Here is a 24,321-nt window from a genome sequence, read left to right on the forward strand (position 1 = left end):
AGAAGGAAGCAATTATATTCAATGGTCCATAATTAAAAGGAGAAATCACAGTGCAAGTCAGCTCTAAAGAAATACATTTATTTAAAACTTACATCAAGACGATTAGTAGCTCTAACACAGAACAAGGTAGCTTTAGGAACATAAAACAAGCTATTTTACAAGGTAATGTCTCAGACTGTCCTAAATTCTACATCTCTGACTTAATTAAAGGGAGACAGTCAAGATTATACTTGTGGTAAGACAGGGGCTCAATACTGCTAGCCCAGAAAACTCACTGTATCAACTTGAACTAAGTATTTATTTTACATATAATTCAATGAGCCCTTGCACATAGACCGTAAGATCTTCAACCACACAACAAGCACTACTTTTCAATGAGTGCAAGTGCATTAGGCTGAAGATTAAGTTAACAAGTGCTCTACTGTATGTGCTTCACGGTCAGACATTCGCAGTAATGGCCATATAGAGTAAGACAAGCCCAACAAAGGTAATCAACAGAGAGCGGTTATTTGGCTATCTAATTAAACTCCTTGAAGCAAAATGACTACTATATTGTGTTACTGTCACTGTATTACATCACTGGGCTATGAGCTGTTTTGTTTCCAATGACCAAAAGATGGTATAATATAAGCATTATAATAAAAACAAAAATGGACTATTCTCAAGAAAGTAACAAGCTGGAGTGAAAAACTGTGCCAAAATGTTTAACAATTTGAAAAAGGAGAGACTGAATTGTTTCTCCAAATAGTCTAAGGTTAAATGACAACCTGTAAACACCCTATTTTTCTAGTGTTGGCAGAGGACTTGCTTCACAATTCTTCATATTTGGAAAAGACGTGAAATGTGGCTGATACACCCTTTTTAGGCTTAGTTTGAGACAAGTACAAAAAACATCCCTTTGGTTATGCTTGATTAGGCCACGTAACTGAAATGTACAAAGAGCTTACCTGTCTACCTATAGTATAGTGTTCATATCAGAATTATGAAGCAGAGAATGAAGTATTTAAACATACCACATGCTACACTAGTCAAGAAACATAAAAGAAGAAAAAAGTAAGTGTGCTCTAGAAACTGCCTTACCGGCAGCCTGAAGAGTTTAATATACAAAAGCACACAAATCTGCCATAAACATTATCTTTCCAGCTTCAAACCTCTGTTCTACATAAAAAAAGATTTCAATTTATTTTTTGGTCCCAGAAATACTATACAAAACCAAGTAATCAAGACAAAACTGACGTCCATAAAATTTTAGGTTTTTTTTTAAAGCAAAATAATTTGAATTGGCACAGCAAAAGCAAAGTTGTATATCAAGATACACAAGACTAATCATGCAAATCAGACTCACAACTGCAAGTGAGAGGTATTACTTAAACACTAAGCTCATGACTGACATTCTCAATATGTACACCGGGCTTTTTTTCTTTTTTTAAACCATGGTGGGGTGGGTATACTCAAAGGGTATCCATTCCAAGATCTAAGCAGCCTCACTTAAAGTTATATACAGTTCTTACTTTTTGATATAGTCAATTCCCCTCTTTTCCTTCTACAAAACAAAAGCAACAACAACAAAAAAGGTTTGCTTAAATACATGTTAAGCTGCCTTGTTAAAGCTGTATTTTTAACTGCTTAAGTTGTCAAATGCAATCTTCAGTTTTCATTAAAAAGGAAATTTCTTTCCCAAAGAGCCATTGCAGGCTGGTCATCATAATCAGAACCTTTCCAAATGCTGAGGGATGTTATTTCTAGTTTAAAATTTCAGAATGTCAGCCTTGAACAGATTTAAGCAAATCTGGTTTCCTTCCTTATTAACAAGTTAGTTAGGATATTTTAGAAACACAAGTTATCGATGTGAAATCACACATGTGAATTCAAATATGAAAATTAGGAATTCAGTGGTCAGGAACCCTGCACACATGATCATGCAAGGAAGGACTTACCCTCTCTTTCCAGCCATGGCCTAGGCTGCCTGCCGAGTTAAAAAACAACAGTTTCAATCACGCTTTCAAAACCAGATTATACCTAAATCTTATGAGTTATGGCTTCTGCTACATCATGTGAAAAAAAGACAACCCTACAAGTAACTTGGTAATGACTATCTCAGAAGACATCTCTGAGACCTCAAAAAAAAAAAGGCAATTAAAAAAACCTGACATCACACCCTCCTGGAAAGAAACTGGTACCTTAGTGAGCTACTAAATTATTTAACACCATCAAGAAAAGGAAGTTTGCTAATATAGTCTATCAGAGAGAAATGAGAAAGCCATTTAATGAGCTTTTCTGTCTTGCACAGACCTCTCACAACTAATCAGCAATTCTCAGAATCTAATAACTTTTATTAAAATAGCTAAAAATAAATGGAAATTAAGGAAATGGTAGAGATGGGGTAGGATAATATATCCTCATATAGAAATAGACTTGCAGTTTCCCATCCCTACCCTGGACTAAATTAAATGTATTTAAAGTAGATTTCCAACACATTTTAAAAAAATGTTCTTAGGCAAGGATACCAATTTAGAAATTTCAGATAATTTCTTAGTATAGAGTCCAAGGGCTAAGCATTAATAGTCCTACAGCACACTGAGAGCCAAAATTCCTGATTGTACTTTTTCTTTTGATGTTTGATCCAACTGCTAAGAACTATAATGAACTAACTGGGGGGAAAAAAATCACTGCACTTGGAATTTACCTTCTAGAATAGTATTCCAGAATGTCCAAGAAGGTAGAAACATTCTGAAAGAAACAAGAAAAGTATACTGGACCCCACACTTCAAACCACTAGAGCAGGAGTTTCCTACATTAACTGAACGCTAAAGGTCAACCTATGTGATAATTTGCATACTGCCTGGGCACAGGTGAGATCAGAAGAATGCATTAGAATAAATAAAAGATAACCACAGAGATCAATTTTTAAGAGCCGTAATTATGTGCCCAAATGTTGTAGTCTAGGCTCAGGCAAAGTTTCAATGAAGGTCTAGGGCAAATGGACAAAATATTATAATAATCCAGGTTGAGAAATAATAAGGCTTCTCTTTAGCAACATTTCCCTAAACTGTTACTTCCTTCCTTCCTATTTTGAAAAGTTTGTTTTAGAAAGGAATGATGAGGATTCCATATAATATGCATTAGAGTAAAATTTAAAACTAAAGGTGTTGAGTGTCGATTGTCATCGGCATTATTTACACTCAGTAACTTATCTTCAAATATCTCCTGAAAAAAGCGTTTTAAAATTTTTCAATGCCTTTGATTCCTTACTCTAGACTAGTAATATTTTTCTGCTTAGAGAAACAAATTTCAAAGATATAACTTCCTCTGTAATCAATTCATCAGCTAAAGATCACTACTCTTGCTAACCACCATTATCTCAAAGTGATGGCGTGAAGTTTACAACAGAGATGCTAAAGAAATGAAAAATATTCCACAAATGCCAATCACAAATTTCTCATCAGTCATGTCTTCTAGAAATAAACAAGATAGTATTTCAAGATAAACAAAGACAACAAAATAGCGATGCAAACATTGTGAAATCATCTTGCTAAAACATTGTGCTTTTTCCTTCAGACTTCAATCTCACTATTGCACATTCCTCCTATAGATGAGGGCTCAATGCATGTATTCTGATCTTGTCAAAACCAACCATTCAGGAAAAAAAATGAAAAAGATTATCAAAATACATGTGCAAATAAAATCGGTGCTTAAAGCATGTTCAAAACATAAGTCCCTAAAACAAAGAAGTTATAAACTGTTGGCAGAAGAACAACCAAGTAACTACACCTGGTTTTCCATTTATCTTTAATAAGATCTTATTTTGCCAACATACACACAAACCAACAACAGATAAAGACTGCAAACTAACAAAAATTACCACGTACTGAATTGATTTTCCCATTCTTCAGTTTTTAACTGTATTTCCTTTATATGGGGTGATAATCCATTCATGTAGAAAATCAGTTATTGACCTACATTTTCAAGTAACAGTCTGGGTATCTTCGGCCTCATGAAAAGGTCTGTTTTAAGCTGCATGCATCAAAGAACCTAGCATTCTATCTGAGAGCTTGGCACTCGCCGCATGTTTAGGGCATGTCGATGTATTTCTTGCATCTGTCTGATCCTGTCCTTCTGCCACATTAAGTTTTGAGGCATAGGATATCTCTGAGTGCCATGCAAGTACCGGTATGGGATTCTCACGTGGCAGGCAGTGGCTCGACAACGGGGTTGTGGCATGGGAGGAAGAAGCATCCACCGCTTTCTCTCAGCACAGTATCGGTAGGCTTCTTTCCTATACTGTTTGTCAATATCATCACTGTTTTTCCAGCCTCCAATAATGAAAACGTCATCTTTGTAATAGCAAATGGCCGCTCCTTCAATGCTTAGGACTTCCGGGGGTAAACTTTCAAGGATCTCATCGGAAACCTGGTTGGCGATTTTTCGTATCGCTTCTTCATTTTCTAAAGAATAACTCTTGGGGCAGCATGAGGCTGTCTGATAAAAGTTTGAGTTGACCACAGACATTTGGAAAAAGCAGTAATTGTCAATAAGCGGCAAAGATTCCACATCTTGCCACTGTCGAGTCTCTGTGTCATAGCAAGTAATGACAGCCTTTAATCCATCTTCAGTGTCCCGGTCCACAGGAGTGCGGGCAGCAATGTACACAAACCGGTCTTCAATGGCGAGCGCTTTCACATCCCGAAGAATCTTTGGTGCTGATTCCAAGTTGTGCCATTTATCTAGCTCGGGATTATAAACAGTCACATCTTTAAAACCGGGACTGAAGTTGCCATGTCCTCCAATGCTGTATAGCTTCCCCTTGACTTCTGTTAGCCCAAAAGAATGCTTCCTTGTCATCAGACTACAAACATGTTCCCAGGTATTCAAATTTGGATTATACCTTTCCACAGTTTTAGCGAACCCTGGTTCCATCGACCCAGCAACATACACGTAGGATTCTGTTACTGCAACGGCATGTCCATCAAGGTGATTATGGATATGGGGTAGGTTTACCCATCTGTCCTCATCGACAAAATATCCCACACATTCACTTAAATAGTCCCCTCCTTCTGACACGCCTCCAATAACCATGATCACGTCCATGTTTTGCCCGTAGCGAGGTAATAATGAGACATGAGAAGCAGGATGCTGGAATGTGCCAGACTGTATGTTCTCAGCTCTCAGAGCGTGCCTCTCCACTGCATCGGCCACCAACTTGACGCAAACTTCATTATTGGCCACCAGCCTCTCTGGTTTGACATGACGAGTAAGGTAAGTAGGTTTCATCTGGGACAATCTGAGCAATTTAAAAAGTTCTTCAAAGTATCTCTCTCTCTCCTCAGCATTTCTCTGAACCCACTTCAAAACTGTTTCGAACAGAACCTCTTCGGAATCAACTGTGATCTCCAAGTCCGAAAGCCAATCTCGGATGAGGTGGAAAGGTAAAGTATAAAATTCCTCATCCTGAATTACTTTGTGGAAGTTTCTCCGTATCATATCTGCCGCTTTCAGAGCAAGCTGGCTTAGGGTATACATGTGAGCTAAGCTATGAATGGCCACACAATTAGAGAGATGAAGCTTTTTCTTGAGAAATTCTCCACAAAACTCTTTTAAACGAATTAATAGGAACCTAAAACCAAGAAAAAGAGGAAGGATTAATTTTCAAATGTGCATACTTTGAAAATGCTCTTTGAGAACATCTAAATTATACAAACTGAAATATAAGTTTCATCTCACTTCATTCACAACACTTGAAAAAAGCAAGCAAATCCTCCCAAATTAAACAGGATTGTGTGGGAAAGTATGTTTAAAAGCATATGTAAAAATCATCTTTATATATTTTATTTACATTAGGTAGTTTATATGTAATTATATATTATACAAAATTTTGTGATACACACACAAAATGGAGTTTTTGATTATGTAAGGTATTTCAGAAAATATCCTTTAATAAAGAACAACAGTCCTACACTCTGTTTCCACTGTAATTTACCCTTGGCAGAGGCAAACCTCAATCCAAACTTGTCTGTGCCATCCTGCCCAAGTCCCTAGCTAGCAACCAGTCTCTTCTTAGATGAGGCTGGGTCTCAATGAAGAGATTTCCTTAAGCATCAACTACATGGTATAAAAACTGTGACTCCTGGGAGGCTGTCTGGTCGGATTTCAGAGGGAACGGCAGTGCAGGCTTTGTGTCAGAGGTTTTAATCTTCTCATCACCAGAGCTTTCTCCCTGAGTAACCCAGGGGTAGGGGCAGGGGTGGTGCTCAGGAGTTTTGTCCTGAGCTGGGTTCTCATTAAAGCAGGAGTGGCAAGGCAAACTCTAAGATCTGAAGAAGCCAAGAAATAAAACAACAGAAAATGTGTAGGCCCGTCCACATTAAAAAGAAAAGCGGTTTGGCATGTAGCTGACTAGATGTTGTTGGCTCACATAAATTAATCTGGCAGAATTAAAGCCCTAAGGGTGGCCAATTTGAGGCTAATGCTAAGGAGTAAGGGCATGGCAACCCACTCCAGTATACTTGCCTGGAGAATCCCATGGACGGAGGAGCCTAGAGGGCTAAGAGTCCATAGGGTCACAGAGTTGGACACAACTGCAGGGATTTAGCGCACACACTAAGGATTACATCTCCAGGACAGAGAACATAAACAATTTAAGAATGACTTCACCAGTCAGTCCAGGCCTCTCTCACTTCAGTAACTACTTGCTACTATGATTATTGTGCTTAATAACTGACTGACTTGTGATATGAAGATGAATTTCAAGACAGGCTCCCTTTACCCTCTTCAGGGAGCATACCATCTCAGCTACAAGACAAAGACAAGGCAGAGTAGTTAAGAGCTCTAGTGGCTCTCAAATATGCCTGGGTGCCAGGATCACTCTTTCTTGTGCTTCCCCACCTTCTACTTGTGATTTTTGGCAGGTGTTCCAGTAAGCCAACACATATTTCCTTGGACAGGTGTTTGGAAACACTGCTCTAAGAAAACAATAGCTGCCTGTCGTATACTAGGCATGTGTCACGTGACAGGGATCATGCTGGGCACTTCCTATTATTGCTTTACAGTGTATGTGCCCTGCAAGGTAGGTATGATCAACAGACAGACTATATGGGGGAGGAGGGGTTGTAAAGGAATCCTGCCTCAAAGCTGATGGGTAGGACTGGCTGTGATGGTTGCAGGGCATAGTGTCAAACACAAAGTGGCTACTCAGCAACTGACCTATGGAGAGAAGTTTTAAGTAAATTGTCTGGGGGTGTTCTCTCCTCTCCTCACTCAAGTCTCCAGTAAAGGAGGGGTAAATCTGAAAGAACACAAGCTCACATGACAGAAGAAAACAGAGCTGGAGTGAGTGCGATGACCCTTCTCTATCCATCTGCATTCAACAAGCCACCCCTTGCACACATACACCTGCCACATTCCACCCCACCCTCAAATAGATAACCCAGTATCATGCTTTGAGAAAACAGAAGCAATCAGGCAAAACCTTCATTTTCCCATTATCCAATCCTTTTTTTTTTTTTCCCCCAGCCACATCAAGAGGCTTGGAAGATCTTAGTTCTTCAACCAGGGCTTCAACCTGGGTCCCAGCAGTGAAAGCCATGAGTCCTAATCCCTGGACCACCAGAGAATTCCCTCCCACTATTCAATCTGTCTGCCTACAGCTGTACCCTATACTCTGCCTTCCTAGTCCAACTTCTCCACTTTTAATATGGATTCTATCCCTTCTTGGTTTCAAAGACTCTGGTCCTTATAACATCAATTTCTCCTCTTCCACGGATTCATTTTCATCAGCACACAAACACGCTCCAGGATCTCTCAGGTTGTGTGTGTACGTGCTTAGTCACTCAGTTGAGTCCCCGACTCTTTTGCGACCCCATGGACTGTAGCCTGCCAGGCTACATGGAATTTTCCAGACAAGAATATTGGAGTGGGCTGCCATTTCCTCCTCCAGAGATGTTCCCGACCCAGGGATTGAACCCAGGTCTCCTGCACCTCCTGCACTAGCAGGCAGATTCTTTACCACTGAGTCACCTGGGAAGCCCATCTCCCAGCTTACAGAGGGAAAAAGACCTCCCTGGATGACTCCTCACACAGGTCCATGAGTATCATTTTTCTGATTCTCTTGACAGACTATTTCTTAAATACTATTTTTTTAAAGATACTGTATTATTTGGCTGCTTGAGATTATCTTTTAGTTGGGGCATGTGGGATCTAGGTCCCAGACCAGGGATAGAACCTGGGCCCCCTGCATTGGAAGTGCAGCATTTTAGCCACTGGACCACCAGAGAAGTCCCAATGGTCAGACTTAGATGGCTCTTGTCAGTGCCATCAATGACCTCTATTATCACCAAATCCAATGACTACTTACAAGTGACGGAGTTGACATGATTGGCTACTCCCTCCTTGACACACTCTAGCCTTCCATGGGATCAGGTGCTCTGCTGGTGTCTCTTTAACATTCTGGAGAACCCCAGAGCTCTGTCCTTCGGTTTCTCTTTTCTATCTACACTCTCTTCCTAGGTAATTTTATCCAGTCCCAAAGCTTTAATTACCATCTATATGCTAATTTCCTCCCAATCTCTAGCTCCCAATGCTCCTCCATCCAATGTCCTATTAGACATCCAGTAGAAGACATTTCCTGGACCAAAAACCAACACTTCCTCCCAAACACTTTCCTGAACTTTTTCACATCTTAATAATAACTCCATCTTTCCAATGGGTCAAAAAACCTGCAGTCTTTTCCCTCATCCCTCACATCAAATCCACTGGCAAATTTCTCTCCTCTGCCTTCAAAATGCATCTAGAATCAAAGCATTTCTCATCACTTTTACTTCTCCCTCCTCAGTCCAAGCCTCTACCACCTCTGTAACAACCTGCTTGTCTCTCTGCTTCTGCCCTTGCAGCCCCTTCCCCACTTTTTCTCAACACAGCAGAATTCTGCAAATCAGAATGCATCATTACTCTACCTTAAACCTTCCCATGTTACTCAGAGTAGGAGCCCAAGTCCTCCCACAGGCTGACACAGCCCTGTGGGATCTGGATCCATCCCCATTACCACCCTCAAGCCTCTCCTACTTCTCTTGCCCTGCATCCCTCTGATCCAGCCACCCTGGCCTTTTGCTATTCTGAAGACTGAAGCGACTTAGCAGCAGCAGCCTCCAGAGAAGCTCCATCTCAGGGTCTTTGCACCTGAGACGTCCCCTACCTGAAACACTCTTAACCACACCTCTTTCAATTCTTTGCAAATGTCTTTTTCTTCAGGAGGATTTCTCTATCTATTCAGTTTAGAAAACAGCTTCTTTACATTAACATTTTCTATATGACCCGCCATCCTTTATTTTTCAAAATAGCTAGAGCAATCATCCAACATGCTGTTTTATTTGCCGTCCATCTACTTATGGAAGTGCAATGCAGAAAGGGACTTTTGTCTATTTTGTTCACTGCTGAATCCCCAGATGCTCAGAACCCAGGGGTTGACTCAGGAGATAGTCGTTCAAATAACAAATATACACATAGAATACTGCCCCAAAAGGCTCCTCCCCATCTCCAAACTGCATTCACCTGCTTCCTAAATAGTTTCTGGAATATCCATCTGGGCCCTCTAAAACCCATTTTCCACAGTAGCAGAATCATCTTAAAAATATTTCAGTCAAATCATTTCCTTAGCCAGCTTCACATCACCTTGTAAATCCAAACTCCTTTATCCAAAACATTTCACACACCCTTCTCCCCTTCACCTCCTAGATCATTGAATTTCCTTTTTTACTTCTTCTCTAAGCCAAACGAGATGCGGGGCCTTTGCGCTATCTGCCAGGAGTGGTCATTCCCCATCTTTGCATGGCCAGGATTCCCTTGCCATTTAAAGGTCGGTTTAAATGTCACCTCCTGAGAAAGGTCTTTACGCAATTACTATCCTTTTAAAATGTCAACACTGTACTCATTAAAAGCGGACTTTTTCATTGCCTTTGTCTCTTCACCTGGAGACACGACCCCTTGCCTGACTGGCCGGCTGCACCCTCTGTGCCCAGCGCAGTGGCGGCCCCACAACACACAGCAGGCGCTCAGTAAGTATCAAACGAATGCATTTCGTTATGGCTCACTCGAGCCTACCCAGGGCACTGCCCTCCACGCCTTTTCCCGCGCCCTCCCTGGATGCCGCCCGCGGTCGGCGAGCATCTCCACCCCCGCGCTCCGAATCCCGCCTGCGTCCCCTACCTGTCGGCCAACTCCAGCACCTCGTGCACACTGCCCGTGCTGACGCGGATGCGCCCGGTGTACATGTATTCGATAACGGCTTCCACCGTGTCGGGTTCCGGCCCGGGCTCGGAGCTCCATTTGCGCATTTCCACCCGGCCGGAGCGGGACTCGGAGAACTGACCCGAGAGCAGGGGCGTGAAGTACTCGGTGGCGGCGGCCAGCACCGAGCGGTGGGCCCGGAACTCTCGGCCTCCCGCACCGCCGAAGCACAAGGTGATGTCGCAGAAGAGGCCCTGGCGCCGCTGTTCGTTCTGCCTCCACGACAGCTCCGAGCAGTGAGAGCTGCACTCGAAATCCTCGGCCTCCGGGCCCGGGTCGCCCCCGCTCGCCTCCATTGCAGACAAACCAGGCCCAGGCCCGAAGTCCACCGTGCCGCTACCTCTGACTTCGGCGGCTAGCCCCGCGGAGCCGGCTGCGGCTGTCTCCATGCTCTCCATCTCCAGCACCTGCAGAGATGCTGCCGCGGCCGCCGCTGCCGCCGCCGCCACAGCCGCAGCCGCCATCTTGACGCCGCCGCGCCCGACTCCTCAGTCCCCGAACGATTCTGCCGTTCTGGTGCGACACAGAGGGATTCTGGGAATAAAGAGTGGGCGCGGGGCGGAGCCGGCCGCCGCTGGGTCTGCGCACGCGCCGCCGCGCCTGTCCTAAGGCGTCCGTCTTTGGTAAGGGGCAACTGTTGTGCTCCCGTTATGACTGTCTTCCCCGGAGGCCGGCCATCCACATGCCCATGGGGACGATGGCTCTTTCCTTCTCCTAGAGAGCAGCGTGTTCTTCGTGGTCGTTTTGTGAAACAAAAGCCACCTTGGACCCTCACCTATTAGTGTCTTGAGTGGCACCGTTGGATTTTTATTTAAAGGTTTAGAATGGCCTTGGAGTAAAAATGGAAAAAAGAAAGACTTGAGACTGAGCCCCAGTTAAGTGGATGAGGGTGAGCAAGTAACTTACTGTCTTTGAACTAATTTTTCTTTTAAAAACGGGATACTGTCTAACTTGGCAGATCGCTGTGAAGGTTAAATGAGGTATTTAACCATCAGGTATTTTTACGTAGTGCTTGGTCCACAATTACTGTTCCATACATACTTGTTTAAAAGATGAATAAAAGCCACTTAGAGGCTTCAGGCAAGGGAATGGCTTAATCAGATGCACCTTTAAAAATATCTCTGGTGGGCTGTAAGGAGTCAAAAGTAGAACTAGGGGCACTAAGTTAGCAGACCCCATATGGACAGATCAGAGAGTTATTTAAAGGATAAATCAACAGGACTTGCCAACCAGAGAAGTGAAGGAAAGGATGCCTTCCAGGTGTTTAGCTTGAGTATCTAAGTAAACCTTTGGTTTCCATTCACTGAGAAATGGGAGGCACAATTTCATGGGAGAAGATACTGGGGTTTATTTTAAAGATAGTGTCTTTTTAAAATCTGTTTATCTGTCTGCACCTGGTGGCATGCTGGATCTTAGTTCCTGGACCAGGGATGGAACCCAGGGCTGCCGGCAATGAGATTGGGAATTCCCTTGATTCTTTTTTAAGAGATGTGTGAACTTTTTTTTTTTTAAGATTTTATTTATTTTTGATTGCGAGCTATCTTTGTTGCTGCACTTGGGCCTTCCCTAGTTGCAGCGGGGGCTATTCTTCTTTGCCATGCATGGGCTTCTCATTGTAGTGGCTTCTCTTGTTGCGGAACACAGGCTCCAGGCACTCAGGCTCAGAAGTTGTGGCTCATAGGCTCTAGAGTGTGGATTCAGTAGGTATAGTGCATGGGCTTTAGTTGCTCCTCAGCATGTGGAATCTTCCCAGACCAGGGATTGAACCTGTGTCTCCTGCACTGGCAGGCGGATACCCATCTACTGTACCATCAGCAAAGTCCATGGATGAACATTTTAAAACTGCATGTAGTAAAACTTAGTAAGTACATTTCAAAGGAATGCAGATGAAAATATATGGATGACATGAGATGGCAGTCAGTGTTACTATATAGTTTATTTAAACCAAACTATGATAATACAGAGGAAAGACTGAGGTGGCAGCTGCCTGGAATCTTTATGGATTACAGATGCAAACTGGTTGGAGAAGAGTCAATAACAGACAAAAGTCAGGTGCATAAATACAGAGAACATAAGACACAAGACATTTCACAGCTTTTTGCTTTGCGCTTCCACTTTAAACATATGTATGTTACAAGTTTACATTTTAAATTACCACTTCCCATACTCTGTAACAATGGCTAAGGATGCAATGGTCCCATTCCCCCTGACACAGGCAGACACTGGTATGCAACAGGGAACATTTTGGGGAGATACCAAACTCCTAACACACAACATACAAAAAGATCCTAAAAAAAAAATCAGATTAATACAATGCTTTTCAAGTTATATGAGGAAGAAAAGGGAAAAAATAAGATATTAAGGGTAGGGGTCCTTTAAATGGAAAGTATCTTGAGGTCTTAAAAGTGTCATTCCCTTCCTTCAAGGGAAAACTTTTTGTTTTTTTTTTTAAGCTAATGGAAAAAATAAAAGAAAGCAACATTGTAACACCCTCCAATGAGGAAGAACACTATCCTGACAGTGCTTAGATGCTTCCATATAATAAATATAGCAGGTAGCAGAGCAAATGTCACAAGTATTGGCTGGGTTCTTATTTCTATGCTTATAAAAAAAAATATTAAGCTTCTTTGTGTAGACTGAACAGTGTTAGCCTGTGGGTGTTGGTCTTCAATGTCTGTACACTGGGGGCTGTTTATACTCGAGGCCCATCCTTTAAGCAAGCTCCAGTGCCAGATGTCTGTGGCTATTTCCCAGGGGAAGAGTTCTCGTCATCACTTTATTGTAATAGGGTTCCTGGCTCTGTTACATGCTCATGTGTTCCGGAAGAACATATGAAATATCATCCCATGGGTGACGGTAGAGCCCCTGCTTCAGCCTCTTCTGATCAAGATAGTGTCCTAAAATAGAGCAAACACATCTTTTTGTTAAGAGCTGGTGAGGGTTGAATTTTGGTGAGGGAGAGAAGATAAGGAAGGGAAATCTTACTAATACACACAAAAAATGAGGAAGTACATCTAGATCCATGCCACAGGTAGATGTTTGAGTTGGTAAAAGGACCTGTTGGATTTCATTCTATTTTCCTAGGCTAACAATCAAACTCATTTCCAAGAAAAAAGGAACAAAGACAAAGCGGAAGTTAAACAAAGGAAGAATTAGCAACAATGATCAAGACAGTGTGACATCTCGCTGAGAGAAACTGGCCTGGGGAATTCCCTGGTGGTCCAGTGGTTAGGACCCAGATTTGACCCAGCTTGAGGAACTAAGATCTTGCAAGCTGTGCAGGACAGCCAAAAAAAGAAAAAGAAACTGGCCACATAGGCAAGGGGTATACCTGAACCATGGGGTAAAACAAACAAAAAACCGAAACCAAACAGAACTCTTACTACCAACTTACCAATGAAGCCCATGCTCCTTCCCAGCACAAAGATGCCGTTGAGGGCTCCAATGTCAATATATTCATCAGCTTCCTCCCTGAAACACACAATTCACTTGTAGTTTTCAAATGGCTCACATGACTGCCCTCCTCCCCACAGACACTATAATTTCTGCCCAGGAATGAGACGCTAGCTCTCTTTGGACTCTAATTAGTAAAGGGAGGGTGTTCTGGGTGGTAGGCATAGAGGCATTTCTTAATGCTCTCTAATGAACGTGCATTGCTCTTGGGAGTTGGGAGGAATCACCAAGAAAAATCAATAAAGGTTAAGAGGAAGAAAATAGCTGCAAGCTCACCGAGTGAAGGACCCGCAGTGTCTAAGCATGTCTACAAATGCAACTCCGATTAAACCGTCCACATTCAGGATAAGGTTTGGTTTCTGGGAAGGCAAAAAAAAAAATTCAACGCATTTGTCATTATTACTAATTTTTGTTCTGCATGATGTTCCACTATTACTACTAAAACTACTACTATGAATTCCTGACTGCTATTTAAAAACCTCCCACCAACACTTGCCAGTTTACAGGAGAGACTGCCTTGATTTCTAAGGTCTAGCAGAGGACTCTCATTGACACTATGTGTCAACTTAGTTAAGCAACAGAAACAAAAATCTTTCAGAAAACCCGGTTCGATTTTAGCTGCACAATCAGACTGTGACTTGGCAGTCATTTTCTCCAAGAAATTCACCCAAAACCCTGATTTGGGAATTAGAAACATTTTCTTTTACCTTGGAAGTGGTAATCTTCTCTACTTCCAGTGCGTAGTCGAGCAGTGGGGTGGCAGGGAAGTGTTGTCTGACATAATCTTTGAGAATCTGCACGCGCATGTCTGGGTTGTTGATCTAGGAAGTGATCCAAAGTTAGAGGAACCACTCTGACACAGCTGTTAAAAGACATGTTCCTGGGACTTCCCTGGTTGTCCAGTGGTTAAGACACCATACTTCCACTGCAAGGGGCATGGGTTTGAGCCCTGGTGGAAGAACTAAGACCTCACATGACACAGGCCAAAAAAAAAAGACGTGTTCTTGCTTGTGTCACAGGTAGACATAGCTGTACGTGTCATATGCACTGCTGTGAGGTTTAAGGTTTCTGATGTCCTCTCATATTTGAGCCTCAAAACCACCTGAGATGTGGAGATGTTGGATAAATTAGCCATGGATCCTACAGGGTCAAGCAGCAGGGCACAGGACTTCCCTGGCGGTCCAGCAGTTAGAACTCTGCACTTTCACTGCCGGGGGCCCAGGTTCAATCCCCAGTTGAGGAACTAAAATCTCAGGCCGAGCAGCACAGCCAAAACCAAATCAAACAACAAACAAACAAAAAAAAAACCCAAAAGCAGCACACACCTTCCAACGGGAAGTCTGAGGTTCTAGCCACCAGCCACACTGCTCATCGGCAACCTAGTCAAGATGTAACCAAGTTCTACAAAGTTCTTAGTTTTTAACTAAGTAAGCACATGTTGGCAGTGGGGCAGCAAAGCACCCCTGAAATTCCAAGAAACCTTCTGGACCTGCAATGAGTGTAGATGAACTCTCGGTTCAGAGGCCCATACTAGGCGGTCCCATCAGCAGGGGAGTGAGACGGACTGGGTGCCAAGTCCCAATACCACAGTGACCTCCTCCCTTGGCCAAGACACCCAAGGCCAGGATGGTCTCCAGGAAGGAAGGCACCCAAAGACTGAGCATGGCAGCACAGGTGCGACGCTGGCTAGGCAAGGTGCCCTGTGCTGTGCGAGCACCGTCTGCCTGGGAGCTGGGGGTGGCTGGCCTAAGTTCTGTAGGCCCAGATGGAATGTCCCTCAGCAGAAACCACTGTCTCTGGCTCAGTCTTTGCCATCCAGCCACCTCTGGACTTACTCTGCCCTGGCCCAGCGTGGGGATGCCGGGATGAATGCAGGATCCTCTTGTATTAATCCGAGTCATACCCCCCACTTAGGCCAGCAGAGTGACTAACTCCCTGAGGTTTCTGGAGTGGTAGAGCCATGGACCCTGAACTGTCCCTGTGGGGCCGCAAGCAGCTGCCACTTCTTCTCTTGTTCCCTTTGATTTCTAAACATAACTCGGCCCCAGGAGCCACTGAGATTTGGGGAGTTGTTACGCCAGTCCACAGCATTATCTAGTGACCGATATGTCCCCTTAACCCTGACCTTAGTCCTTTCTCCTGTAAGAGTCACCTGGGAAGCTAAAGATACCAAGGTCCCAGTTCATCACATTTTCACACCACAACTGAACATGATAGAAACTGTTTATGGGCAATCCGTTTTATAATGGGAAAAAGAGCTGCTCAGTGTTGGCATCTGTCAGCAAAGCTTTGCCTGCTGGGTGCCGAGAGCCCAGCTGTGCCCCACACCCCGTTGACCCAGTGCCTGAAGGAGAAAGACGACTCACCGACTTCACTCGGTGACCAATGCCCATGATAAGCTTTCCTTCCTTCTTCATCTTGTTCACAAACTCCATGGGGATGATGCCACTGTCAAAGGCCTTGCTGAACATCTTGGCTGCTGCATCCAGGGCACCCCCAAACCGGTCGCCCTGTGGGAGGAGCCAGCCCATGTCACCCCAAGCTGCCAGTCTCCTTCGGCTTCTCCGGCTGATCCAGGGTTCCCCTCAACAGCCCCCGGCATGGGGTCTCACACTCCATGGCTCCCTCTAGGACTGCAATGCAGCCAAGTGGCATGATGCCAAAGGTGGGTGTCCCCGCTGTTCACCTCCTATGATGACAATACTCACAATGGTAAGCAGTCCCGAGGTGAGGCTGGAGACGAGGTCCTTGCCGGCTCGAGCGCAGATGATGGTGTTATGAGCCCCAGAGACGGCAGGCCCGTGATCAGCCGTCACCATCAGGCACATCTCAATGAACTGGCAGGAGTATTTGGGCAACCTGGAGGAGGGCGAGGACAGGGGAGGGGACATGAGAGCTGGAACAAAGGTGAGGGGCTGAACAGGAGATACACTGACGAGGCCATGGTCCTCCTGTTTCCCATCTCCTTGAACAAGTCACTCAAACTCTAGAAGGGCAACAAGCCCCCAATCCAGGTCTAACACTATCTTACAACTCCAAGGCAGAACTCTTTGATCCCTGAGTGGCTCTGGATGTTGCTGATATCAAATACTGCTTTTAAAATTGAGCTTAGCAAGTAGGGCTTGAAACCTCCTCTTTGGGCAGTTTTTTCAGCTGAGCTGCTGCGACAGGATGTGACCTGTGTTTGCAGTTACTACTCTCCACGTGCCAGCCAGAGAGGAGGTGAGGGCCCTGGTCCCTTTCACAGTGCACAGTGATCAACCTCCTACTGATGATTAAGAACAAAGTCTGGGGAGTTCCCTGGTGGTTCAGGGGTTAGGACTCCACACTTTCACTGCTTGGGCAGGTTCCATCCCAGACTGGGAAATTAAGATCCCGCAAAGTGTGCAGCACGCACACACACACACACAACCATGAAAACCCACAAAATAAACAAAATACCCCCAAAGTCTGGAGCTCTGCGGACGCAAGAGCACATACAGTGAGACCTGTCAGGTATTACAAGCCTTGAACTTCTCCCAGGAGGGCCTCAAGGCAGGACCCAGACCCATCTCTCGGAGGTAAGACCAGGACACACACCAAGATTTCCACCTGGCTTTCTGCCCAGGACCACTCCAAGGCAGGGCTCTGTGACTACATATTCATCAGCCTCCTTGCCCAGCTGTCAGTCCCAGGGGAGGGCTGAGCTTGGGAGTTGCAGAGAAAACCGACTTTTCCCCCTATGCAAGCTGATAAGACACAAATTCAGAGGACACACTATCAGGTACTTTCTGCCTGTTGAGCAACTCCACCAGGCCTGCACTCTTTAAGCCACTCGATGCATCCAGGCCTTCTGTGCTAACCCTGACCTTTCTCTCAACAGGCCTGCATTCAACTCTGGCCCGTTTCTTTAAGAGCTCCCAAGGGAAAGACCCTTGATCCAAGATCCTTGATGACGTCACTGCTTTCTGCTTCTCTTGGTTCAGGCTGGCCTTTCCATCCTTGGAAGACTTAGGAACCTGAATCTCTTTCCTCTGACCTTTCCACTGATCTGTGGCCAGAAAGCTTGGCCCTGGACATGTTCCCCAAAGCTGCCCACTCCCACTCCCTTGGCAGGGGAGGAAAATGAATGCTGAATCACAAGGCCTTACCCTCTTCTGCCCTCCATGCCTCACCTTTTCTGGAACCAGAGGAGGCCGAGGACCCCGCCAATGCCCATCTCCTCCTTGAAGACCTCAGTGATGGGCATGCCCGCGTAGATGAGCTCCTGTCCTCGCTCGTCACAGATGCTGGTCATGAACGAGGCAGGTTTGCGGATCAAGCCCAATTCCTGAGCAGAGATGGGGGCAGAGACAAGCAGGGCTGTGGTGACCAGAGGTTCTCCCAGAACATCCTCACTATCTGTGCCCAGAACCAGTGTTCTAGGTCTTAAATACTGGTGGCCAAGCAACAACTCTCAAAGTCCTCCCAAGAAGGAATTGCAAAGCCCTTTGATTAGATCACTTGGGACAAGAAAATAGGAGCAATCATTCCACGGCACCCGCTCAGCCTGGCCTGTTTCTTGTCTTTACTGAATGTGGACTCAGGCAGGGCACTTAGCTGTTGGCATCCAGGGGTTCCTTTTTACAACAGAGTAACCAGCTCCAGGTCACCTGGCTAAGAAATGGAAGAACGACTCCAAAGGGACAAATTTTAAATACTCTACACATAGCTGCCAGTAACAAGGCACATGGCTGGGGAAGTGGGAGAATCCCCTCAACACATCCTTTTCCAAGGGGAGAGCACTGAGGTCCTGAATCTTCCGCTTTCAGAGTCGGGGTACAAGGTGGGCAGCGTCAGCTAACTCTGCCCATGCCTGTTTCTTTAGTTATCCCTTCCGAACTTAAGAAATGCCTCTAATTATATTCTAATTGCAGAAGCAACAGGAATGCACTCTCCTTTGTCACTCCCTGGTGGCTCAGACGGTAAAGCATCTGTCTACAATGCGGGAGACCTGGGTTCGATCCCTGGGTCAGGAAGTATTCCCTGGAGAAGGAAATGGCAACCCACTCCAGTACTCTTGTCTAGGAAATCCCATGGATGGAGGAGCCTGGTGCAGGCTACTGTCCATGGGGTCGCAAAGAGTTGGACTTCACTTACTTACTTACACTAGAACAGATGAAGTCATGTTGCCTTTGACCTCCACCCCACCCCCCCTGGTTTTCTGATTTCGTGTCTGTTAGTTTAGTGAACATTTTTCTGGACCTTTCTTTCTCTGATCTTATGTACACACACAGACACATGGAGAACAGACATCACTTTGCATGCCTACCTTTTTCATACTCATAATAGAAACACTGTTCTACAGCGCACTATTTACTCAATGAATCTGAGTGCTATACATGTCAGCATATATCTAGATCTAGTTCATTCCTTTTAACTGCCGTAGAATATCCCCTCATGACAGCCCCACATGTTGGCCATTCCTCCACCGGTGACCATCAGCTCAAAAAATATCCTTGAACATATTTGTACATGCAAGCATTTTCTTCAAGGAGCTTTCCAGACAGGGAATTGCTGGGTCGTACGGTATGAGCGCTGTTACACTGAACTGACACTATCCACGTGCCTTTCAGAGAGGTCATGCCAATGCCACTCCCACCACCGACGAATCAACGTACCAGCCTCATCGTGTGTGCCCAGTCGATTCAGTCATGCCCAACTCTTTGCGACCCTATGCACGGTAGCCCGCCAGGTTCCTCTGTCCATGGGATTCTCCAGGCAAGAATGTTGGAGTGGGTTGCCATGCCCTCCTCCAGGGGATCTTCCTGCCTCAGGGGTTGACCCCACGTCACCTGTGGCTCCTGCACTGTTGGTGGATTCTTTACCACTGAGCCACCAGGGAAGTCCCTCCAGCCTCCTCACACCCATACGAACAATATATCAGAGAATTTTTTTGTTTTTGGTCTGTAGGAGATAACTCAGAGAAGGCAATGGCATCCCACTCCAGTACTCTTGCCTGGAAAATCCCATGGGCAGAGGACCCTGGTAGGCTGCAGTCCATGGGGTTGCTAAGAGTCGGGCACGATGGAGCGACTTCACTTTCACTTTCATGCATTGGAGAAGGAAATGGCAACCCACTCCAGTGTTCTTGCCTGGAGGATCCCAGGGACGGGGGAGCCTGGTGGGCTGCCGTCTATGGGGTCGCACAGAGTCGGACATGACTGAAGCGACTTAGCAGCAGGAGATAACTGGTATCGCAGTTTCTACTTTGGTTTCTTTTATAAGGAGTGAAGCTGAGCAATTCTTCATGTTGAAAGAACATCTGCTACCCATTGTTCTAATGGGTTATTGGCCTTTTAAAAACAGATTCCTAAGAGATCTTGTAGATAAGAGAATTTGCTCTATATCTATGTCCCTGCCTTAGACAAGTAGCCTGAAATCTCTTAGCAGGTGCAGACGGCTCTAGAGGACATTGTCTGTCTCCAGCCCCTGTTTCCAGGTCAAGCCACATCACTGTGGGAGGTACACGCTGCCCTTGCCCCCTCCTGGGCCCTGCATCTGTTTCTCTGGCTGGTCAGAAGGGGCCACCTCACAAGCTCCAGCATACCTCAGCCACACACATGGTTAGGGACACGCGGAGCACCTACCCGGGCCCAAGAGTAGTCCATGGGTACTGTCGGGGGCGGAACCTCCTGAGCAGGCACAATGACTCCTCTGGCCACGAGATCCTCGTACACGGACCTGGGAGGCAGGGAAACAGAGAAGAGACATCCATGTGGATTTCATTCTTCTGGGCTCTTCTCGGGCATCTCTTGAATGCTCTTCCATCTAACCCCAGAGATTCCCCAGCCCCGTATCCCCCCTTGTCAGCAGCTTACCCTCACTAGGTGGATTCCCAAGAACTAAATGAAAACAGGTTCTAGCCAAGACCCGCCCCACTGCCTCTGAACGGGACCTTAGAGAAGGCTGAGTCTGGAGGCCAAGGAGGGCCAGAGAGGAGGAATGGGAAGAGACAACAGCTCATGTAATGGATGAATGTTCCTACGCTTGCTCATTCATGGCCCACCAAGTAGGTAGGCTCAGAAACTGAATGTTTTAAGCCCAGTCTGAACAGCCTGTAAATGCTGCTTTTAGAAACAAGTTAGAAAAAAGGAAAGCCCAAAAGGAAAGATTCTGGACTATCTGAAGAGCTGCCTTAGACGCCTGAGAGAGACCAGGCATATCGGACACCTGTATTTCGGCGAGGCAGCTGCCCTGGCGAAGGACTGGGAAAGGGGCAGGTTGGTGCCACCCTCCCCAGGTCCACTTACTGGATGATTTCTCCAAGCTCATCGAAGCTCCGGGGCACAAACACTCCAGCCTCCTTCAAGGCCTGGTTCTTGGCAACTGCGGTTTCAGAAGCCTGGTTGGCACAAGCTCCAGCGTGGCCGAACTGGACCTGAAATGCAAAGGAGAACGGCTTTAGCAGCCCGGTCAATCCCCTAAGAGAGAGAAGGCCCCTGAGGATGTTGGCACTGATTACTGGCCAGACCCATTCAATGCTCTGTGTCAGCGGTCCCCTACCTTTCTGGCACCAGGGACCAGTTTCGTGGAAGACAATTTTCCCACAGACCAGGGGGTGGGGGTAGGGGATGATAGTCTCGGGATGACTCAAGTGCATTACATTCACTGTGCGTTTTATTTCTATTATTATTACATCAGCTCCACCTCAGCTCATCAGGCATCAGATCCTGGAGACTGGGGACCCTTGCTCTACGTGAATCACTTCAGGCCCCCAGAAGGCTCACGGAGCATGTGCGCTGGCTGACTCTCAAGCACAGATGAGAATCTGAGGCACCAAGAGGTTCAAGAGCTTACTCAAGGTCACACAGCTGGGGCACTGGAGCCAGGATACGAGCCTGGTGCCCAACTCCACAAACACCTTCCTCTGGCTTCCCGTGGGGCCCTTACTGGGTAGGGTGGAGATGAGGAGACACAGAATAGCAGTCAGTTTGGGGCAACTGTGAGAGGTTACAAACTGCCAAGCTTAGCTAAGCGGAGCTCATAAGTGTGATCTGACTATCCTGCACATACTTTGTATGAAGTATGTACCCTTATTAAACAAAACAGAACCCCAGAAGATTTCCTGTAAAAATCCAAATTTCCACTTTTTAAAAAAAAAAAAGCCACATTTTGCACCATTTGGCCTATACTCCCAGATAGCAATGATCACAGGGAGCTAATTAGCTATTGCGCCCTTCCACCTGAGCATGAACTAAGATTAAACTATAAACCCAATGGAATATGGGGTAGGGGGCTGGTTATGGGGAGAGAGAAGGAAGAAAAAACCAATCAGAAGAGCTATGTGGTACCTGTATCTTTGATTAAGCAACAAGGAAAAGAGATTAACTTAATGAAATGTGGTACAAAACTCTTAGCAGGGCAGGTGTGATAATCTTCCCTGTTTAAATAACACTTCATATGCATGCACGTGCTTAGTCTCTCAGTCGTGTCTCACTCGGACTCTTGCGACCCCACAGACTGTAGCCTGCCAGGCTCCTGTCCCTGGGATTCTCCAGGAGAGAATACCAGCATGGGTTGCCATTTCCTTCGCCAGGGGATCTTCCCAACCCAGGGATCGAACCCAGGGCTCCTACATTGCAGCCAGACTCTTTAAACATCGAGTTACAAGGGAAGCCCAAAATAACACTGCCTCCAGGCACTTTTCTAAAAGCTTCACAAATGTCATCATTCAGTACCTACAACTGTTTCCTCTCAACAAGGAAATGGAAGCACAGAGCGACAGAGTAACTTGCCAAGGTCACACAGGTGGTATGTGGCAGCATTTAAACCAGACAACGGATGTGGCCTCTCACTGTGGCGCTCACTCCAACATATAACAAAAAGGGGCTGAAATGGGGCTTTGGTTTTTTTTTTAATTTTATCATTATTTTATTTATTTTTGGCTGTGCTGCACAGCATGTGGGTCTTAGTTCCCTGACCAGGAAAACCCATAGCCCCTGCATTGGAAGTACAAAGTCTTAACCACTGGGACTACCAGGGAAGTCCCAGAGCTGAAGTGTTAAAAGGTAAACCAGAACCGCTCTCTGGTTAGCAAGGCTTGGAGAAAGCAAGCTCCCAGGGCCTTCTGTACAGAACTTAATCTGCGTGGGTAGATGGGGTGCGAAGAAGAGACCGTGCATTCACATAAACTCAACGAACACTGAACTTAAAGAAGTTAAGCAAGTTTAACTCAGATTTCTCAGAGCTAAAGCTTTTAAAAGGGAGATAATGAAATCTGAGTATGTTTAGAATTTATAGAAGCTTCCTTTTCATTGGTTTTTGTTTTGTTTTGAGGACCATCGATACAGGACTCTGATGGCTCAGCAGTTAAGAATCCACCTGCAATGCAGGAGACCTGGGTTCAATCCCTGGATCGGGAAGATCCCCTGGAAAAGGGCGTGGCAACCCACTCCAGTATTCTTGCCTGGAGAATCCCATGGACAGAGGAGCTTGGTGGGCTACAGTCCATGGGGTCACATAGAGTCGGACACGACTGAGCGAATAAGCAGCAGCAGCTATAGGACCAGCGTTTGGGGACACTGCCATCTTACCACTGTCCTCTTATCTCTACTCCCAATTCTTCTTCTTCTTCTTTCTTAATATACCTGTTATGTTTTACTTTATTTTTGCCTGCCCTGGGTCTTGTGTTGCTTTGTGCAGGCTTTCTCTAGCTGTGACAAGTGGGAGCTACTCTCTAGTTGAGATGCACAGGCTTCTCATTGCCATGGCTTCTCTTCTGAGGAGCACGGGCTCTAGAGCACAGGCTCAGCAGCTGTGGCTTAGCTGCTCTGCAACATGAGGAATCTTTCCTGATTATGGATCGAACTCGTGTCCGCTGCACTGGCAGGCAGATTCCTATCCACTGTACCACCAGGGAAGTCCTATCTCCCGGTTCTCAGTCCATTTTCCCAAGGCACTGAACTGAGGATATTGTGTACCTATCTCACCTCCTCTATGGGGCAGAGAGCTCTGCAAGGTCATGAGACTTGTTCAAGGAATCAAAAAACACTTATTAGCTGGACCATCACAGTACTACTCTATGTTCGTGTATTCTTGAAACTACATAAAGTTTTTTTTAAAAAATGAATAAAAAGCAAAAATAAAACACTTTGAGGGCTTCCCAGGCGGCTCAGGGGTAAAGAATCCACCTGTCATTGCAGGAGACATGGGTTCCATCCCTGATCCAAGAAGATCCCACATGCCCTGGAGCAACTATGCCACAACTATTGAGCCTATGTTCTAGAGCCCAGGAAACACAACTGCTGAGCCCACGCGCTGCAGCTACTCAAGCCCTCACACCCTAGAGGCTGTGCTCCTCAACAAGAGAAGTCACCGCAATGAGAAGCCCACACGCTGCCACTAGAGAAAAAGCCCATTCAGTAATGAAGACCCAGGACAGCCAAAAATCATTTTTAACCCCCTCCCCCTAAAAAAGCAAAATACTTCAAGGACCTGCCCTGCCCAGAGGGTGATGATGAGCACCTGGCCCGAAACAAATGAGCAGGGTCCTCACCCTCTTGGAGGGGTCCTCAGCATGCTGGGGGCTGCCGTAAAGCAGAGCTGGTTAAGAGAAAGCCTGGAGGGGTG

The 24,321-nt window shown here is 45.6% G+C and overlaps 2 protein-coding genes across 5 annotated transcripts in view; both read right to left on the minus strand.

Annotated features, from left to right (window-relative positions):
* Positions 1 to 57: 57 nt before the first annotated feature.
* On the minus strand, positions 58 to 10,808 carry KLHL11 (kelch like family member 11). Of its 2 annotated transcripts, XR_002182950.2 has the most exons (3): positions 10,198 to 10,808; positions 3,870 to 5,614; positions 58 to 1,966 (listed from the first exon to the last, which is right to left on the minus strand). XR_002182950.2 is itself a non-coding variant. In XM_019980949.2 (2 exons), exons 1-2 carry the CDS (start codon positions 10,740 to 10,742, stop codon positions 4,033 to 4,035), a joined length of 2,127 nt encoding a protein of 708 aa, XP_019836508.2. In that variant the 5' UTR covers positions 10,743 to 10,808; the 3' UTR covers positions 58 to 4,032. The 2 variants fall into 2 exon arrangements, 1 of the variants encoding a protein (XP_019836508.2); XM_019980949.2 differs by having other exon boundaries at positions 58 to 5,614.
* A 1,387-nt stretch (positions 10,809 to 12,195) lies between these two features.
* The window catches only part of ACLY (ATP citrate lyase), a 44,477-nt gene continuing 32,351 nt past the window's right edge, over positions 12,196 to 24,321 (minus strand). For all 3 annotated transcript variants that reach the window (XM_019980946.2, XM_019980947.2, XM_019980948.2), the window contains 9 exons: positions 21,003 to 21,130; positions 20,340 to 20,433; positions 17,886 to 18,040; positions 16,440 to 16,590; positions 16,098 to 16,241; positions 14,439 to 14,552; positions 14,008 to 14,090; positions 13,673 to 13,749; positions 12,196 to 13,175 (listed from right to left, as the gene is read on the minus strand). In XM_019980946.2, the coding sequence (XP_019836505.1) occupies positions 13,081 to 13,175; positions 13,673 to 13,749; positions 14,008 to 14,090; positions 14,439 to 14,552; positions 16,098 to 16,241; positions 16,440 to 16,590; positions 17,886 to 18,040; positions 20,340 to 20,433; positions 21,003 to 21,130 (1,041 nt within the window). In that variant the 3' untranslated portion in view covers positions 12,196 to 13,080. The remainder of the gene's footprint in view (positions 13,176 to 13,672; positions 13,750 to 14,007; positions 14,091 to 14,438; positions 14,553 to 16,097; positions 16,242 to 16,439; positions 16,591 to 17,885; positions 18,041 to 20,339; positions 20,434 to 21,002; positions 21,131 to 24,321) is intronic.

Source organism: Bos indicus, chromosome 19, assembly GCF_029378745.1.
Source record: "Bos indicus isolate NIAB-ARS_2022 breed Sahiwal x Tharparkar chromosome 19, NIAB-ARS_B.indTharparkar_mat_pri_1.0, whole genome shotgun sequence".
Classification (NCBI taxonomy): domain Eukaryota; kingdom Metazoa; phylum Chordata; class Mammalia; order Artiodactyla; family Bovidae; genus Bos; species Bos indicus.